The sequence below is a fragment of the Mya arenaria genome, chromosome 1 (assembly GCF_026914265.1).
Source record: "Mya arenaria isolate MELC-2E11 chromosome 1, ASM2691426v1".
Lineage (NCBI taxonomy): Eukaryota > Metazoa > Mollusca > Bivalvia > Myida > Myidae > Mya > Mya arenaria.
This window is the reverse complement of record NC_069122.1, coordinates 8,810,724-8,832,496: the sequence shown is the minus strand read 5'-3', so window position 1 is coordinate 8,832,496 and position 21,773 is coordinate 8,810,724. Positions and strand designations below refer to the sequence as shown.

Sequence of the window (21,773 nt, the reverse complement as noted above, 5' to 3'; positions counted from 1 at the left end):
AAAATCCCTCCATAAAAATAATGTCACATATTGTGATAATAGGATAGGAAATAGGCACACAACCAATGCCCGAAATCCCTCCATAAGAATAAAGTCACATATTGTGATAATAGGATAGGAAATAGGCACGCAACCAATGCCCGAAATCCCTCCATAAAAATAATGTCACATATTGTGATAATAGGATAGGAAATAGGCACGCAACCAATGCCCGAAATCCCTCCATAAAAATAATGTCACATATTGTGATAATAGGATAGGAAATAGGCACGCAACCAATGCCCGAAATCCCTCCATAAAAATAATGTCACATATTGTGATAATAGGATAGGAAATAGGCACACAACCAATGCCCGAAATCCCTCCATAAAAATAATTTCACATATTGTGATAATAGGATAGGAAATAGGCATGTAAGCAATGCCCGAAATCCCTCCATAAACATAAAGTCACATATTGTGATTATAGGATAGGAAATAGGCACGCAACCAATGCCCGAAATCCCTCCATAAAAATAATGTCACATATTGTGATAATAGGATAGGAAATAGGCATGTAAGCAATGCCCGAAATCCCTCCATAAACATAAAGTCACATATTGTGATAATAGGATAGGAAATAGGCACGCAACCAATGCCCGAAATCCCTCCATAAAAATAATGTCACATATTGTGATAATAGGATAGGACATAGGCACGCAACCAATGCCCGAAATCCCTCCATAAAAAGAATTTCACATATTGTGATAATAGGATAGGAAATAGGCATGTAAGCAATGCCCGAAATCCCTCCATAAACATAAAGTCACATATTGTGATAATAGGATAGGAAATAGGCATGTAAGCAATGCCCGAAATCCCTCCATAAAAATAAGTTCACATATTGTGATAATAAGATAGGAAATAGGCACACAACCAATGCCCGAAATCCCTCCATAAAAATAATGTCACATATTGTGATAATAGGATAGGAAATAGGCATGTAAGCAATGCCCGAAATCCCTCCATAAAAATAATGTCACATATTGTGATAATAGGATAGGAAGTAGGCACGCAACCAATGCCCAAAATCCCTCCATAAAAATAATGTCACATATTGTGATAATAGGATAGGAAATAGGCACGCAACCAATGCCCGAAATCCCTCCATAAAAATAATTTCACATATTGTGATAATAGGATAAGAAATAGGCACACAACCAATGCCCGAAATCCCTCCATAAAAATAATGTCACATATTGTGATAATAGGATAGGAAATAGGCACACAACCAATGCCCGAAATCCCTCCATAAAAATAATGTCACATATTGTGATAATAGGATAGGAAATAGGCACGCAACCAATGCCCGAAATCCCTCCATAAACATAATTTCACATATTGTGATAATAGGATAGGAAATAGGCACACAATCAATGCCCGAAATCCCTCCATAAAAATAATGTCACATATTGTGATAATAGGATAGGAAATAGGCATGTAAGCAATGCCCGAAATCCCTCCATAAAAATAATGTCACATATTGTGATAATAGGATAGGAAATAGGCACACAACCAATGCCCGAAATCCCTCCCTAAAAATAATGTCACATATTGTGATAATAGGATAGGAAATAGGCACGCAACCAATGCCCGAAATCCCTCCATAAAAATAATGTCACATATTGTGATAATAGGATAGGAAATAGGCACGCAACAAATGCCCGAAATCTCACCCTAAAAATAATGTCACATATTGTGATAATAGGATAGGAAATAGGCACGCAACCAATGCCCGAAATCCCTCCATAAAAATAATGTCACATATTGTGATAATAGGATAGGAAATAGGCACACAACCAATGCCCGAAAATCTGTCCCAACAAATTGAATTATGTCACATGAAGTGATAACAGGATAGAAATAGGCATGTAAGCAATGCCCGAAAATTCTTCCATGAAATAATGTCACATAAAAGTGATAAAAAGGATAGAAAATAGGTCCATATTCAATGCCAGAAAATCCATCCATTGCAATAATACACAGGTAGTGATAAATCTGGATTAAAACATGACACACAGTTACTGGAAATTAAAGCTTAAAGTTTGCATAGTTGTAACATATGTCGACAAGTTGCGGAAAACTACTTTCAGGGTCTAACGACACAATTCACAGCAAAAAAGATAATAATACCGATTTGAAGGTTTTTATATCGCGCGTTCCGTGCACAGCATATTTGTTAAAATAGAAGATTATTATTTAAAATACATGTATTTGAACCGGATCCATTATATATTTGTGAATGTAATGATTCAATTCTTAATCGTTCAAACTAAGACTTTAATTTAAAGTTGCACTCTTACTCCCAGATAAGACTTACCACATATTGTAATATAATAATAATATTATTTAAATATTACCAAAAGATGAATAAATGTCGAAAACAATGGTTCTTATGAAGGATACAGAGTTTAATTTGAAAGAAATGAGCATAAAACACGTTTTGTTAACCTTATGCTACTTTAGTACACCACAGTAAATATTTTAGAATTCACCAATCATTTAATATTTTTGCGCTTTCCGCTATTCAATACATGGTTACAATCTTGTTATCAGTAATTTATATTTTCAATAAATACATAATTTAGCAAGTAGTTAAGGGTTTATCTGTCAAAACTTATGTTTTTCAATAAGAGTGTCACTTTCAAGTAACTCGCACATGGTTTATAAATTTTAAATTTAATTACGAATAAAGTGTGGCAAATCATAAGGAGTAGTAAAACAAAAAAATACCAAAAGCTGGAACCATTCAGCAAATGTTGATATTTGCTCAAATATCGTCTTTGAAGACCACCATTTTCATTAGCGTTAATAACAAGGAAAATTAATTACGGATGTGGTGTTGCGTGATTGGCTGATTGGCATTATCACGTGATGTTATCAATGTATCAATAACAGGTCAACATATCCTGCAGTTTCGTTAAAGTCCCGTTAGCAGTGTGGACTAGCCGAATGTTTTCTCTTTTTTTTCTTGACTTTACCGGCGTGTGTTCGAACTCCGCTAAAACCAAAATACTTGTTTATGCTATATCTGTATTTTTTCTACAATTTCGATATATTAGAATAAAATAATGATAAAATAAATAATTTCAGATGCATTATCGGGAAAACTAATGCTAGGTCCAAAAATATGAGCGAGTCACTTTAAAATCGCAAACTAGATCAAGTTATCAATATAATGTATTGCGGTTAGACCGTCCTTATATCAAAACCGTGTACTTAATGTATGTCCTTGAAAGTCTAAGTGCATTAAACATTAATGCGTCTACACACGGATGTTAGATACTAGTTTTCAAGTCGTGAATAAGTTAACCACTTAAAGGAGAGTGTCCTAAGATATGAATATGCAATCGACAAAACAATTGTGAAATTCAGAACATCACATGCTGATGATTATAATCTAATGTACATGTTAAACCGATAATCAGTTCTCGTGACTTAATTAATTAGACTTATATCCTAGTTGGAATAACATAAAAGTTTTCTTTTTCTTTGTTATATCGCTGTCATAATTATGAGGCTTGTTTTTCCGTTGATTTTGTGCGTTTTATGGAGTTCGACAGCAAACGGGTATGTTAAACTTGTTTTTAATATTTCACTTAATTCGTCCGAATGAATAATGCTTGTTAAATGCGTATTGATTAGATCATATGAAGAAGAATCCAAACCTTCAGTAATAAGTATTGTATAGTTACAACGATGTGTGTGAGTGCGTGCGTGCGTGTGCGTGTATGCGTGCGCATGTGTGTGCGTATGTGCGTGCGTGCGTGTGTATGTTTGGCGGTAGCTGTATTTTACAGCTGTAGCTATAAATAAAATCAGTCATAAATTGCAGCTGTGGCTGTTTATATATAGCTTAAGGTATATATACAGTCTGATGTAAATATTCACCTGTATATTTGGCACCAAACATGTTGCTGTAGTTGTATTTTAAAGCTATAGCTATACTTTGGAACATATATGAATAACAGCTATGACTCTAAACATACAGCTGTAGCCATACTTGATAGGTCACTGTGGTCCTATAAAAATATTCACGGGCGTTTTTTAAAAAAATTGAAATGTACCCCCGTACACTGAAGCGATGCATCTACCCGTAACAGTACTTTCTTATTTTTGGTCTAAAGTTATAAAAGAGAGTGTGAGTGATGTCCCCTGTCGTAGGATCTAAGTATACAGTTTTTAAGGAACCATTTTAAAGCATTCCGAACGCTATTAACGTTACGATATATACAATATACAACCTTAAGTCTTCGGTTTCGTTCGCTGAAGTTTAAAGTTTAAAGTAGTTGTCATTTAGCGGGATATTCGGAGCTCCTCGGCCATTTTTTCAAAAACAACCTCGGATGTATATGGACGGTTTACATACTTAAAAAGTGGTAAGTTTAAGTCCGCTGCAAATAGATCGCGTAGTAATCTTATTTAGTAGTTAAAATTTATGACTTAACTCTTGGGAATCGTAATTATGTTTGCAATAATACACTTCACTGGCAATCAATTTAAACTGAGAGCAATGAATACAACTCTTAAACACTACATTTAATTAATGCTTTTATTAAAAAAAATACGGACTACTTCAACAGATGTACCGGCATACATCCGAGGTTGTTTTTGAAAAAATGGCCGAGGAGTTCCGAATGTTAGCGGGATCCTAATTTCATTTGTACCTACATACTGTAATATGCCTAGGTACGCCACACTGGCACCGGATTTTCAGACTTTAAATTAAAAAAAAACCCATATCATTCTAAACAAATAATTACAATACCGAAATTGTGAAATAATATTGACTTTTTTTTTTTCAAAATATGCGTTTTTGTTCTGTATATATGTATTATATACAGTAAAGAACGCATAATTTGAAAAAAAAAATACTTCTCAATATGTTTTCACAATTTTGGTATTGCAATATTTAGTTTGGAATTATAAGGATAGTTTTTTTATTTAAAAAAATAAATGATTTGAGTTTGAAAATCCGGTGCCAGTGGTACGCCACTACTAGTGAGACTGTTGAGATACGTGGTATGCCATAGAAAAAATATGTACTTCTGATCCATTGAGCGCTTCAAAAATCGCCCTACTTTTTTGTCACGTGATCGGAACCCATGCTGACGTTCATTGACTTTCTCGGTATGTATGTGTTCTTTTTAAAGCAACTTTTTTCATTTGCTTTAAAGGGGAACGTTTATCTTGCAAATCCCTACGGTATGTCTAGGGAAATCAAATTGCTCTTTGCTTCCGTAATAATCTTGAATGAAAGTTCATTTCCTTTTATTTCTAAGAATGCTTACTCGGATGAAACACTTAAGATCTATTCGTACAGCTCGTGCAAATGAAGTAGAAGGGAGGACTTCGCCATCAATATTTACGAAGAATTCATTAAGAAATTTAAATAGAACTTTTACGATGTCGTCCTCAGTTTTAACTAAATTATTCCAAAATACTTTAAGGATGCACTCTTATTCCTAAATAAGATTTACCACATTTAATTATATTATTTAAATATTCCAAAAAGAATGAATAAATGTTGAAATCAATGGTTCTTATGACACGGCTGCGAAACAGTGGCTCCAGCTTTTTTAGAAGCTGTGTATAAAAAAAGCCAATGACACTTCCGAGCGAGAGATAAAGATGGGAGAATCGGTCTTATAACTCCATAAACAATATGTTTACAAAATGACCGAAACTCGTGTGCAGATTAAACATATTTATATGGCACTGCATTCCCCGATTTTTCAAATAAGCCCTCATAATTGTGATATTAGATAAAATAACGAGTCATACTTACGTTTTACGATGATATCCGTTCTTTTGCTCTAGCTCGGAGGTGTCATTGGCTCTTTTTTTATACACAGCTCCTAAAAGAGCTGGAGCCACTGTTTCGCAGTCGTGTATGAAGGATACCGATTTTAATTGAAGGAAATGAGCATAAAACACGCTATTTCTACCTTAGGAGACTATGGTAGACCAAAGTAAATATTTTAAAATTCACCAATCATTTAATATTTTTGCGTGTTCAGCTTTCAAATACACGGTTACAATCTTGTTATCAGTAATATTTTTCATAAATGCATTATTTAGTAAGTAGTTAAAGGTTTATTAGTCAAAATTAATGTTTCTTATACATGTGTATGTAATGATTTTAAATAAGAGTGTCACTTTAATAAAAATGAATACTTTCCTTTCCAAGCTTTGTACATTGTTCTGGTTGTTAAAGCTTGAAGTTAATTTATGAATCAATGCGGTGGTTTCGCTTTTCATTTTATGAAGATAATTCTGGATCCGATGAGTCTTATATATTATATATTTATTTTTGTGTGGGGACATGGATGAGTTTGATATCTGACCCCTCCGCACCCCCCCCCCCCCCCCCCACAAAAAAACAAACAAAAAAAAACCCCAAAGGTTTCGGGATGGTGATATTGTTTTGCCGTCGTCTGTGCGTCCGTCCGGGCCATCTTAGGGATCTTTAGGTGGTGTTTCCGTTAGGGCTAGGTGTTTATTTGGTGAGTTCTATTGCAATATCACATATGAATACCCGGTTTTTTTTACTATTTTAAAGAAGAAAACAAGAAATGTTTGAAGTTCCGTCCATCCTTCAGTCCGCCCGGTCCTTCTGTCTGCCGTCCGGCTGTCCGGCCGTCCGTCCGGTTTTTCCTGTCAGAAACCATATCTTGGTAGAGATTGGTCAGATAATGTTCAAACTTATCAGACTTTTCGAGTTGATGAAATCTCGACCACTGGTATAAGCGGGTTACGTGGTTAGGAAACAAGGTCACGAGGTCAAATATTACAAAATTTTGGAACACACTAGTGACCTTATATTTCATTCAATAGGTCAAATACTGTTTGTATGGAACCATATCATTTTAACAATTGGTCAGATTATGTTCAAACTTGGACAAAAAGTTTCCATTGGTAGTATATAACCGCATTTTCAAAGTGGGGTCGCATGGAGTAAAAGAAATAGGTCTCTAGGTCAAATCTTACAAAAACCTGCGAACATACTGGAGGCAACCTATATCGCCGTCTGATGTCGTGTCCTGATGTGCAGAACTGGAGGCAACCTATATCGCCGTCTGATGTCGTGTCCTGATGTGCAGAACTGGAGGCAACCTATATCGCCGTCTGATGTCATGTCCTGATGTGCAGAACTGGAGGCAACCTATGTCGCCGTCTGATGTCGTGTCCTGATGTGCAGAACTGGAGGCAACCTATGTCGCCGTCTGATGTCGTGTCCTGATGTGCAGAACTGGAGGCAACCTATGTCGCCGTCTGATGTCGTGTCCTGATGTGCAGAACTGGAGGCAACCTATGTCGCCGTCTGATGTCATGTCCTGATGTGCATTACTGGAGGCAACCTATATCGCCGTCTGATGTCATGTCCTGATGTGCATTACTGGAGGCAACCTATATCGCCGTCTGATGTCATGTCCTGATGTGCAGAACTGGAGGCAACCTATATCGCCGTCTGATGTCATGTCCTGATGTGCAGAACTGGAGGCAACCTATATCGCCGTCTGATGTCGTGTCCTGATGTGCATTACTGGAGGCAACCTATATCGCCGTCTGATGTCATGTCCTGATGTGCATTACTGGAGGCAACCTATGTCGCCGTCTGATGTCATGTCCTGATGTGCATTACTGGAGGCAACCTATATCGCCGTCTGATGTCATGTCCTGATGTGCATTACTGGAGGCAACCTATGTCGCCGTCTGATGTCGTGTCCTGATGTGCATTACTGGAGGCAACCTATGTCGCCGTCTGATGTCGTGTCCTGATGTGCAGAACTGGAGGCAACCTATATCGCCGTCTGATGTCATGTCCTGATGTGCAGAACTGGAGGTCGTGTCCTGATGTGCAGAACTGGAGGCAACCTATGTCGCCGTCTGATGTCGTGTCCTGATGTGCATTACTGGAGGCAACCTATGTCGCCGTCTGATGTCGTGTCCTGCTGTGCATTACTGGAGGCAACCTATATCGCCGTCTGATGTCATGTCCTGATGTGCAGAACTGGAGGTCGTGTCCTGATGTGCAGAACTGGAGGCAACCTATGTCGCCGTCTGATGTCATGTCCTGATGTGCAGAACTGGAGGTCGTGTCCTGATGTGCAGAACTGGAGGTCGTGTCCTGCTGTGCAGAACTGGAGGCAACCTATGTCGCCGTCTGATGTCGTGTCCTGCTGTGCATTACTGGAGGCAACCTATATCGCCGTCTGATGTCATGTCCTGATGTGCAGAACTGGAGGCAACCTATATCGCCGTCTGATGTCGTGTCCTGATGTGCAGTACTGGAGGCAACATATATCGCCGTCTGATGTCGTGTCCTGCTGTGCAGTACTGGAGGCAACCTATATCGCCGTCTGATGTCATGTCCTGATGAGCAGAACTGGAGGCAACCTTTATCGCCGTCTGATGTCGTGTCCTGATGTGCAGAACTGGAGGCAACCTATATCGCCGTCTGATGTCGTGTCCTGATGTGCAGTACTGGAGGCAACCTATATCGCCGTCTGATGTCGTGTCCTGATGTGCAGAACTGGAGGCAACCTATATCGCCGTCTGATGTCGTTTCCTGATGTGCAGAACTGGAGGCAACCTATATCGCCGTCTGATGTCGTTTCCTGCTGTGCAGTACTGGAGGCAACCTATATCGCCGTCTGATGTCGTGTCCTGCTGTGCAGTACTGGAGGTTTTAAGGAAATGAACAACAAATCTCATCATGTTATAAAGTTTTGTTTTGTTCACTTTCTCAAATAATATTTAAACAGTTATTACAATGTTTAAGAATTAAATTAAGATTAATGTTAAATGTTAACTATAATAGATGTACTGCCATCCAGCGGGGCAAAATACATTTAGGAATTGTATTTCGTGGGGAAAACAAAAAGGAAACACTTTGAATTGATTAATTAATGATTTAAGAACGACATAAAGGTTTCATTGATTTGATTCAAAATATACATAAAGCCTAACTAACAACGGGTACTAGTCCAATAAAATTGATCATGCTTCTGGTTTATGGCATGTATGGCACGTTAATTGTCAGGTAGGTGGCCCCTGCTGATGGCGCTAGTGACATAGCATAGGTAACCACATGTAATTTCAAAGATATATAAAACTAAAAAAAATAATTTTAGATTGGCTATTTGTATTTCTTTGCACTTCGCACGTTATCACTAGACAGGAAGAAGAATGATAATTATGCCTACAAAGCCAGCGATCGTTATCCGATAACCATACCTTTAATAGACAATACAAACCGGGCCATGTGGTTCCGGGATTTATCATATGATAATAACCCGGTATCACCTAGCCGGTAGCAACATACTCCCGTATCGTAAATTGATACCGGTTTTTAGCACTACCCTTATTATATTTCCCGACGACATATACCATATGACGCTTGTATAGGGTCATCAACACTACGCCTCTGTCCAATCGTCGTAAAAACTGCAAGACAAACGAATTATCTACACAACAAAACATTTGTAGGCAGAAGGTTAATTATTGTATTTATTGCACAAAAAAACGTCGAATGTTCTACTACCGATTTTGACATTAAGAATACCAAACGTTCGATTGAATGATATAAGTAATCAGCCAACTACATGTACATCCTTTAGTTTAAACATCATCTTGAAATTGTGGAGAAAGTTATGGTATCTCGTTGGAACGATGTTGCGCAAGAATGTGGTCTTAATTTCTTTGGGAAAACGGAGAACCTGGGGAAATCCTACTACCACTAGCCAAACTCACATGCGCCCAGGTCAATCCCGGGTCGCCTTGGAAAGAAGCCACTGCGCTAACAGGACAACCAAACAACATCCTTTCAAATCATACCAAATAAATATTTGGGATCACCAGAACGGAATATGACGAGGACTATTTTGAAACATTATAGAAAAAGCCACTGAGGAAAAAGAGAGTGAAAAAAAACACTCAATTTGGGCCGTACAGCATTGGATTGCCAATAAAGCATATCGCAGCTTAATTAATTAACGAAACAGCCCAGCCTGTATGTGTCCTTTATAAGTTCACGTACCACAGGAGCATATCTTTTAAGATGTGCTCAAGTGCAGTTCATTGTTTACTGAACAACCACCTAATTTGAAACGTCAAAAACACTCTGCCCATGACGATTAACGGAAGTAATCCCTAATCTTCAATAAAATGCAAACCTCTAACCTATTCGTGTTCCTATTCATTGTAGAAACACGCCATGTGGTGATGGGCGTGAGTGTCCATCATCATTCACCTACTGTCTGAACAACCATCTGATTCGGCCTTTCTTTAAGAAGACCATTAAAATGAAGATTAAGGATGACAAACCCTTCCTCTACTACATGCAGCAAGCGGTCGAGAAGGATAACAAGAACTTCAGGAAGTAAGTCATAATAATAAAAGCTGTATTTACCAAAGTTTACATATTTAGACATATAAAAACATATATTCTAATTTTCAATATGGCTTTCAAAGTAAAGAAACAAAAGAAAAAGCATTGTTCTTAAAAATAAGTCACCTTTCATATCAAAACTAGAAAGATACATTTACATATAAGACTCTCAAACATTCGGTTAATAAATGCATTCATACTTAAACATTCACAGACACTCAAGGGACATGATTATAAATTAAACATATAAATATGTTAAAGAAAATGTATATTAACTTATCATTCACATAATAAATGATGCTTATAATTTCCTTTCATCGTTTAAAGGGTTTTCACGGTACTTATATATAAAGGAATGTCATTCCATATATTGTTGCTATAATTTGTGAATGATGTTTCCATGTATTTAGAACGAGGTGTTATCTGTAAGACAATATCCTTGTTTGATATGGTATGTTTTATAGTCAGAGAACGTTACAATAAACGATATATAATGATATCCATTTCAAACATTTAAAAATAAATAACAAAACTGACCATGAGATGAACAAAACACTTTCATATCTACATATACAAAGAGTTTTTATGAATTTAATTTAATTTATTTATGAAGCTGCACTCTCACAGATTGACCGTTTTGACAACTTTTTTATATTTTTGTCTTGGAATTGGTGAATTTTGCGTAAATGTCGGGAAACCAGTGATATAAGATTCCTGGCTCAAAAAAAAGATCGCAAGTTGTTATATATATATTCTAAAACTGATGTTTTATTCATTTTTTATGAAAGCGTTAGTAACGCTTTTAGCTATAAAACATTATTTTTCAGCAATGCATAACACATTTTAACTGTTAAACGGTAAATCCTTGAGAGTGCAGCTTTAAAGCCCAAGACTCGTGTATAAAACAAGAAAGTTGTAAATACTCCGGACAAATTTAAATACTTTTTGTTCAAAGAAGTTAGGAGTAGTTGCAATTGTAATATTTCATTTTAATAAATGATAAAAGTTAATTCTTTAAGAAAGAGATACACAAGTGCTCAAATGTGCTAACTGACATCTGATACCGGAGCAGATACACCAAGTCTGCTTTCACTGTTTACAGTTTCACAGCAACCTACTACAAGAAATTAGGTTACTTCATTGAAGGCGTGAACGGTCTTATGGGCAACTGGAAAGACAACAGGACGTACTGGGAGTTCTCCAACGCAACATTCGGGCCCCTAAACGTAGGTGAGTATCCCCGAAACAATTACAGTCGAACCCCTTTGGCTCGAAGTCCTAGGGACCGGCGAAATAACCTCGAGTCTCGGGAATTTCGAGCAAAGCGGGAATGTTTACCTTCAGTATATAAAAATCGGTGCTTTACATCAAGTTCGAGCCAACGAGGAATTTGAGACAAGCGAGTTCGAGCCAACGGGGTTCGACTGTATAGCAGTTTCTTTCACTTATATACGACGTGAGATAGTTATTTTCATGCTGAACTTGAAAGACGAAAACATGTTAGAACTTCTCAAATTCTACATTCGGGCCCCTAAACCCGGGTCAGTATCACAAAAACAATTATCACAGTTCACAAGCGACGTGCCTCTTTCACCTATATACGACGTGAGATAGTTATTTTCATGCTGAACTTGAAAGACGAAAACATGTTAGAACTTCTCAAATTCTACATTCGGGCCCCTAAACCCGGGTCAGTATCACAAAAACAATTATCACAGTTCACAAGCGACGTGCCTCTTTCACCTATATACGACGTGAGATAGTTATTTTCATGTGAAACTTGAAAGACGATAACACATGTTAAAACTTCTAAAATGCTAAATTAGGGCCCCTAAGCCCAGTTCAGTATTACTTAAATAATTAAAACATTTTCCAGGCGAAGTGCTTCTTACACTTAATTTCAGCCACGAGTGGACTCAGCAAATGAGCAGTTTCCTTTGGCATGCCTTTACCTACGCGAATGATTTTAGCGCGCATTCCTTGGATTGTCCAGCTAACCTGCAATGTTCACTCAATTAAGTAGAAGCATGCGAAAAATGACGGTCATAAGCAGACGTTCACCGTGTCGTTTCATGTCAGTGATTGTCACTCACAGACATAAACAATTCCATTAGAGCAGAAATCTAAAGATTGTTGACAGATAATGGATGCTCTAAATGTCGTTTTAAACGAATTTTGTTTAATCTCCTGTAGTACATTTAATTTCAAACGTTTACTCCCGGGAACGAACGGTTTGCTTGAGTAGACAGATCATGTCTTGATCTAAAGAATCATTGAACTTCTCTAACTATAATACACTCCAGTTCAAACGGACTCTATAAGGTTATTTTAAGCTGCACTCTCACAGATTTACCGTTTTTTCAACTTTTTTTAGTTTTTGTCTCTGAAAGCGCAAATGTTTTCGTTAATATCTGGAAACCAATGATATAAGGTTGCTGACAAAAATCAGATTCTAGATTTTCATATTTCCGTTCGAAAAATCATATTTTATGGCTTCAACCGTTACTAACTGTTTAAGAAAAATGCAAAAAACATCAATTTTTGAACTTAAATATAAAAATCTGCGATCTAGTTTTTTGTCAGCATTCTTATTTAATTGGTTTCCATGGATTTTCGCTTATTTTGTCTCGTTCCAAGGCAAAAAGTAAAAAAGTTGTCGAAACCTTCAATCTGTGAGAGTGCAATTTTAAAAGCAATTCGGTAAAAGTATAAACAAATCTTGTTTGAGACCAATGTTCGTTTCTAAGGTTATCCAAAGGGTATTCAACACAATTTTAAAAACGAGAATATGCGTAGCATTATATAAACATCACATTTCTGTGGAGGCGCTATTGAAAATTGTCATCGTGAGAATTATAATGTTGACCGATGCAGCGCCAGGTTAAAAGTTGTTTTTCGAAGGTTGACAATTTTCAATTAGCGCCCTCATAGAAATGTGATACTTATATAATACCTCCCGACACACCAATTAAAAAGCAAACCGAAGCGTAAAATATGTTTATGCTACATGTTAAACTAAAGTCGAAACTCGCTATTTCGAACTCTGTTATCTCGATGTTCCAGTAATGTCGAACCTTTTCTGAATATGATAATATTAGTTATACATTGTACATGTTTTGATTTACGGTTATGTCGAATATTCGTTATCTCGAAATATTTCCCGACGACTTCGTCATAGCGAGTTTTGACCGTATTAAACATTAAACATTGAACTAATTATAGCGTAAAGCTTAACATATGTTAATGCTACACGTTTAACCACAGACGATACTCGCTATGTCGAATCCTGTATTGATATTCTAGTAATGTCGAACATTTTTCGAATGTGATAATATTAGTAATACAATGTACATGTTTTTAATATCGGTTTATCGAATATTCGTTACCTCGATGTATTTCTCGAGGTCCCAACGACTTCCACATAGCGAGGTTTGAACATTGAACTGATCATAGCGTATAGCGTACAATATGTTTATGCTACACGTTCAACTACAGACGATTCTCGCTATGTCGAACCCTGTATTTTCGATAGTCTTGTAATGTCGAACTTTTTTCGAAGGTGATAATATTAGTTATACAATGTACATGTTTTGAATTTTGGTCAATTCGTTATCTCGAAGTATTTTCCGAGGTCCGATCGAACGACTTCGACATAGCGCGTTTTGACTGTTTTAATCATTGAACTGATTATTATTCTTATTATTATTGAAGGTGTGAGTTACTACACGCCTAGCCCTGGGGACAAAGTGCTGTTGAATTTCACCATGGGCGCCAAGCAGGGGCTTCGAAACACTAGAACCTACAATGGACGGGATCCCGCCAAGTTTTAGGCAGCTACAGGTGGACAATTGATGAAAGCATGGATGAATCTTATATGAATATAGTTGTATACTTTATTCAAATGCATAAAGGCCATAGACCCATGAGCATACATCAATGAAATTCATAATATATATAACTATATTCAATTATGTCTATAAACAGCATGAGGGATCTTATCAATATACACATCGTACGATCGATTTTTTTAGTTTATATTTCGGAGCAGCTATAATATATATTTCGAAACTAACTACTTTGGTCAGTTAAGGCTTGGAGTAGATTTGCTCAGTAAAAACTATTCTTAATTTATAAAATTTGTTTAAGAAACCTTTCACAATTTAATGGGACTAGACACCGGATGATACAATTGTAAAAATAAAATTGTCAAAAAGTTGCATTAAATTGATATCTGTTTGTACAATGCATTGCATCTTACTTACTGTATCTTTCAAAGTAATTGCGTTTTTTTTTCCAATCCGAAATTAACTTGGTTTTTCTACCGGGTAAACAGCAGTACATTTTAAAATAGCGTACGTATATGTATTTGTACTAATCGCGTGACGTCCACATGCTAAATATACGCACTATAAACTGGAACACCAATTTGCGCTATTATTAAACGGGTAAACTTAGCTGAAACAGCGACGAAGTATTCCTTTAATCATAAAAATTGATGTATTATCGGCCTCACACTAGTTCGTATTGACAACTGTAAACTTGTTTTGAGGAAATACAGTATTTACTGACGTTGGTGCCATCTGTTATCTAGTCCCTTTAAATGGTGATATATATTCCAGTGTGTGTATACCACGTGATAAATTGCGTCATAAATGCTACGTCGGAAGGTAATATTTTGCTTCGATTTAAGACCTCAAACAATGATAACTTTGTTGTTGTTGTTGAGTTTATATACATGATGTAGGTCTGCCCGCGCCCTATAATGGCTGCATTATGGCTTGACCCCGTCACATCCCCAAGTGTGACTTAAACAGAATTTTGAAGCCAAAAGGGGAGTTTTACCCCCATCGGTTGATGGAATGATAACTTTTCATTTTCTTTACCATTTTAAATGAAACATAGCGCAGTCTATGCCTCTTACGGAGCCCCGCCTTCGGTCTTTACCAAATTTTGATTGAGAGTTTAGTTTCTTATAACACTTCAACAAACCTTTTCTCGATACGGCCGTCTGACGGAGCACTGTCAAAACATTGTTTTGGAAACAGGTTTGTCGAAGTGTTTGATGAAACTAATCACCTTATCAAACTGTGTTTATAACACAAAGGTGGGGCTCTTTAAGCGGCATGGATTGCCCAATGTTTCATTTAAAATGGTGTAGTAAGCGAAAAGTTATCTTTGATTTAAGTTTTTTTTAAGCAAAATATTGCCTTCCGACGTAGCATATATGACGTAGTTTATCACGTTTTATACACACACTGTATTCCTGAAGGTTTGAGCTACATAAAATAATAGGTAGATCAAGAAAATATTTATAGTAGAATGTATGTGCTATCGAAGAATAACAAAACATTGTGATTTTGCTGGTATTGACTGTATTATAATACTTTGAAATAAAACAAAATATTTGAAAACTAATTCAATTCCGAAACGAAAACTGCAAATGAATACATTTGGACTGGGCTCTACTAAATTTCTTATGGCATTGATTCAATCTTTCCAAGCGTTCAAGTTGAAAGTAAGCATATTCTAAAAATTGCACAATCGACAATTTAAAATGATTGTAAATTCATATCTATGTGTACCAGTGGTGATTAAATATTAATTTCTATGTGTGACGTTTTACTTACCCTACATGTACACCCAAGCGTAACTTCTCTATACTTCGGAAAAAATGATCCCGTAGTTTTGTAATTGATAAACCTATTTATGGTTAACACATGCATTATGTGAACCATATTCAATACTGTTTATATGTTCTTACACAGTGGGGGATCCAGGAATTCATAACTTGGGGGTGTGGGACAAGGCATTTAAAGCGTGTAGTCGATATCCCAGAAAGATAGAATATATAGATCCAATCGTTCAGAAACTTGTTAAAGTTAGCAATTGGATTTAGGACATCGTAGTTAACTTTTAAAGGTATAAAAAGTTCATGATGTGTTCATAAATTAACTTAAACAAATACAACTGAATCAGTTGTCTCAACTCTTGTTATGAATACTGCAGATCATAAGTGTATCTGTGAAACTTACAGAGCAATATTGATTTGAACGTTAACAACGATGACCTTAACAACGTTGTTAACTTAAAGAACGTTCTAAACAATCGGTCTATTAACTTTAACTACTTTTAAAATTGAGGGTAGTTACGTTCCCTTAATTTAAAATAAACACATCACCTTCGAACTAGAAGTTGTTCACAAAAATAATGATTTGATATTTAAAAAGGTTGCATATTTTGAAAAAAAGATATTTTTGAAAATAAACTTACCGTTTATAAGATAACATGGAATTCTATTTTTCAAACGTTTGCTTGAAATGGAGGCTTATTGTTCGAACATTTGCTTTGGTATAAAACAAATTACAGACGTAAACAATTGCTCGAACATAATTTTTATGTAAAATTATCTACCAAGCATTTTAACTGTATGACTTTGTGATATAAACTTCAGACTTCTGACAATGAGGGGGGATTTAATAATAATGCAACAAGCTCGTAAACTTGGAAAACTTTTAAAATCTAAAATTGTCGTTTGTTTTGCTTACACATTCAACATTGCTAATTTCTATTCATAAATGGCGACCAACTTGCATGTATTCGTACCCTGTTCAATAAAAATACTTTAAAGCATAAACTGGTATAACTTGGAACAAAGATGCATTAATAAAATCAATGTTTTGCATGAGGGGTGTCCCACGAGTAGTAGCGTATTAAACACTTTTCAAAAGGGGGCTATTTCGAAAAACTAGCAAATTGTATACATATATATATAATAGTATCTGAATGCCATAAATCACATGTGTATGTGTCTTCAATATTGACTACACGCCTCAATACAAGTAAAGTGTACACATTCTGGAATGACGTAGATCACACAAGTGTATGTGTCCTGTATATCGTCTACACGCCTGAAAACTAGTAAATGTACACATACCTAGATGACGTAGATCAGACATGTGTATGTTTCTGGCATATCGACTACACGCTTTAAAACTAGTTAAATGCACATAATTTGGTGACGTAGATCAAACATTTGTATGTGTTCTGGATATCAAATACATGTTTTATAACTTGTAAAATGAACACATAAATTGATGAAGAAGATCACAGTTGCGTTTTTGAAAAAAAAGTATGTGACCAAAAATTTCTCAGGTTTATAAATGAATTAAAAAATATTGTGCATCAACCTATAAGGCGTCCCTTTAAGGTTCATGACCACGTTCCTCCGAAAAATATGAAAATACTAGTCCTAAATTATAGGATTATTTATTCAACATACAATAAATTATATTCCGATATTTTTTTTATAAAAAAAGCCGTAAAATTATATTTTTTTACGGTTTCAGCAACGTTTGCGCCAAATAGCACATGTCCGCTAGGTGGCGCTGTAAATCAACAAACAACGGAATTTAAAAAATAAATAAATACACCTCGTTAAAGTAGAGTCATTGACGATTGTTTGTTCCAAGTTTCATTCAAATCGGCCGACATTCATATTTTTCGGAGGAACGTGGTCATGTACCTTAAAATTGAAAAATCATACGAGAGCTTACGGAACACTACTTTTACTAACCGACCCGTGCGGAAACCGGTAACAATGAATTTTCCGACTCGGATATTTTCTTTATTCTATTCTTTAAACGGTTATATATTTTATGGACCTGTATTTAAGTTTTAAAAAAATCACGAAGAAAAAAGAAATGATGCCTTTTTTGCACTTTGTTACCATACCAGAACGGTCACTTGAAATGTCTTTCTAGCACACCGGATAGGAATATCCGGTGAATTCAGCTGTGGTTGAAAACTGGCACCCCCATGCTAGATAAGTCACGTGTTATGACGCAATACTTTGTTTCTTTTATTTAACACTTTATGTAAGCTTATGTATGATATTTAAACAGAAGTTTTCAATAAATATTAACTTTACAAAAATATAATTTCAAAACAAAACAAAACCTCAAAAGAGTTATATTGAAGGAACATTTTGACGTATCCAGTGAATAAAAATTAAAGCGCGTCATGATGTCAGTAAACAGCATCGCATACACTTTCTGGTGAAATATAAAAAATGCGTTTTCCTATGTCATTTTTTCACAAAAATGTATTTTAAGGTATGCAGCGCCAGTTGAAATAAATATTGCGACATTCAACGTTTCATTTAATTTTAAGATATTTTGACACATCTGCTACAATAAAATTAATATTGTTAATTAACAATAAAAAGGCCATTACTTTAAAGTGACACTCTTATTCAAGATCAATACACACACTTGTATAACAAACATAAATTTCGAGTGATAAATCTTGAACAACTGACTAAATAATGCATTTATGGAAAATATTAATTATTGATAATAGAATTGTAACGGTGTATTGAATAGTTGAAAACTAAAACATATTTAATGATTGGTGAATGCTAAAAGATTTACAGTGATCTAATATAGTGTCATAAGGTAGAAATACCGTGTTATCTGTACAATTCTTTTAAATTAAACCAGGAATGCTTTATAAGAACAATTGTTTTCGACTTATATTCATCCTTTCTGGTATATTTAAACAATTGTATTAATTGTGGTTAATCTTATTTGGGAGTAATAGTGCTTCTTTAAAATGATAATAATTAGCTGATATATGGTCATGGTATAAAAGAGTATTTAAAGTACATAGATATTCTCTTTGGAACATTTCTTTCTGTATAATCCTGTATATTTACCATTAAAGCAATCTGTAACAAATACTCTACTGCACGATGGAACAAAAACCTTATTTGTAATCGAGTTACCTTAAAATCTTATCATTGCGATCACCAGAACAAACATAGTTGGTTCTATTGAAAGAAAGAACAACAGAAAGAAAACTTAATTGGGAGAAGATTCGAAATTACAGCCATTACGTATTGTGCAAAAGTAAATTAAAGTAACCCGATGACAAATAAGTTCTTCGCTTTGCCACGTTTTTAATGAAAGTACTGATTGCCGTCCACATACAAAACTAAGATAAAGAATAAATGAATTGATGAAAAAATACACTTTTAACGCCTAAGGGTATAAAACTTTATTTAATTAGTGACAATTGGTCTCAGTCAACGTACAAGGTGCTCGTATATACTATATTTTAAATGGGATTTAAGAAACGGATTTAATGTCTAGTAGATTTAAAACATATTTAAAATATTTATATGCTTCTGATTATTTAGAAATACCAAAAAGTAGGGTTCTGGTTTGTTGTATTTGAAGAGGAGAACGATCGTAGCTTGTTTGAAATTATGCAAAAGTCACAAACGGTGTGTGTTACTCTTGTCGTTATGGTTCTGATAGCAACATGCTTGAACTATTACGGTGTCATTCGGTATTCATTGTTGCCGTCTTTTGAATCACCTTCTGGCGACTTCAACGAATATGAATCATCAACAGAAAACAAGGCGGGATTTGTATCGTCTACATCTTCTTTCAATCGTGTAAATAAACCTGCAGACAAAGTAAACAACTCGCAAACTGATTCTGTTGAATTCCTGTATTCGTCTGACGGTGTATACAAAGCTGCAAAACAAATACACAATTCCGCTTACAACATTACCAAGCAATCAGGGGCCTGCAAGAAAGAAGTTCCTCAAGTGATAGTTCTTGGAGTCGGAAAATGTGGCACAAGGGAAATCACGGACTTTATAAGTATGCATCCACATATTGTTATTAAGACAAAGCCTTATGAAGCAAATTACTTCTTTCGCGCTCAGTCAGATCCGAACTATACGTTTTATAGAAGACAAATGCCATGCAGATATTCAGATCAACTTACATTGGTTAAAAATCCCTTTTACCTTGGAAAACCTGGCATTTCAAACAAAATTCATAAGTTTAACTCAACTCTTAAAATGATAGTTTTAGTCCGAGATCCGGTCGACCGACTTTTATCATCGGTGTCATTTCGTTTTAACCGCAAGAAGAAATTAAAGCTTTTCAAAGGAAATTCTACAGCATATTTTTACTCAGAGGTGTTCAACAATGCAACTGGGGAAATAAATGAGGAATCAAAGTATATAGTTTATTCAAGGTATGCGGATGGATATCGGGAATACATGAAGCTATTCGCAAAGGATCAAATTCTCATCATTGACTCCATTAAGTTTAAAAATGAACCACAAAGTACCTTAGAAGAAGTCGAAACATTTCTTGGTCTAAATCATTTTATCCGAAAAGAACATTTTGTGTATAACAAGGATAAACGGTTTAATTGTATTCGAACACACAGAGAAGGAACTGGAAATATGACGGCCACTTGTTACGGAAAAGAGAAGGGAAGGACTACAATTGAACTTAAAGTGCCAGATCGAGAATTGGGTGTTTTAAGAAAGTATTTCCAGCCATACAACGAAGAGTTCTTCAAACTCCTTGGTCGTAGAATGGATTGGAAGGAGCAGACAAAAGTGTAAAACTTAAACATGTCATATGTATTAAACGTATAGTTTATTGCAAACATGTTTGGTTTTTTTCGGTACAGTGGCCTTTAAAACGCATTTTCAGAGATTGTGGATCAATTTAACTGTTCATTGTAATTCTTTACCTAAGTGATCATACCGCAGAGGATATCTGCCTTAGCTAGGCAGAAGCCAATTATATATTTAGCGAAATATTCGAAATTTAGATGAGCTAGAAAGTCGAGATGCAACAGATTTCCATTTTCGTATACTGAAGTGGGGTTGGTATGTGTACACCACTCCTGTTCAATCCCCCTTATTCTGTGTGCAACAGCGAATATTTCAACCAATCAGAGACGTGGTCTATTTATATTTTCGCTTGTCGGAAAACCGACCGACTGCATAAGGCCAATGGAAAAGTGTCTTACAAACACAATTTAAATTATGTATTTATCCTGCAACTTCTGAGCTGAGTCATGATTGGATACATCCTATATGACGATTTTGACATGATTAAACTGGCATATATTCGTCCATTTCTGTGTACAATCTGTTGCAATTCCAATATGGCGTTGATAAAGAAATGTTGTCGTACATGTCCCTCAATTAGGCTCAAACAGCTCTACATTGTTCAGTGGAAATGTATAGGAGGAAGATATAAAACCCAATAAAACGTTTTGTCGTATGTATTTAACATTATCAGATATTTTAATAGTTCATACAATCTTTATCATTTACAAGTTTTGAAGGTCAGCAGAATTTGGGTTGAGATACGTGCACGGAAACAAGCTTAGATCTAAAAGATTGTTTCAATATGTTTTATGCCTAGCATGCATATTCAGTAAGAATTTATCTCTAAGGTGCAATAGCTCAACAAACACTAACAAGTCGCATTATCGCAACCTTCATCAAAAACGCTCCCAAGAAT

The 21,773-nt window shown here is 35.6% G+C and overlaps 1 protein-coding gene across 1 annotated transcript; it reads left to right on the top strand.

Annotated features, from left to right (window-relative positions):
* The first annotated feature begins 3,353 nt into the window (after positions 1–3,353).
* On the top strand, positions 3,354–16,039 carry LOC128232406 (uncharacterized). Its single transcript, XM_052945933.1, has 4 exons — positions 3,354–3,608; positions 10,249–10,422; positions 11,534–11,661; positions 14,143–16,039. Exons 1-4 carry the CDS (start codon positions 3,553–3,555, stop codon positions 14,259–14,261), a joined length of 477 nt encoding a protein of 158 aa, XP_052801893.1. The 5' UTR covers positions 3,354–3,552; the 3' UTR covers positions 14,262–16,039.
* Positions 16,040–21,773: the final 5,734 nt, after the last annotated feature.

Excerpts from the sequence above, each read along its gene's own strand:
- LOC128232406 (XM_052945933.1), top strand. The coding sequence starts at position 3,553 with ATGAGGCTTGTTTTTCCGTTGATTTTGTGCGTTTTATGGAGTTCGACA. Across the intron at positions 10,423-11,533 it reads GATAACAAGAACTTCAGGAA|TTTCACAGCAACCTACTACA; the intron begins GTAAGTCATAAT and ends CACTGTTTACAG. Across the intron at positions 11,662-14,142 it reads ATTCGGGCCCCTAAACGTAG|GTGTGAGTTACTACACGCCT; the intron begins GTGAGTATCCCC and ends TTATTATTGAAG.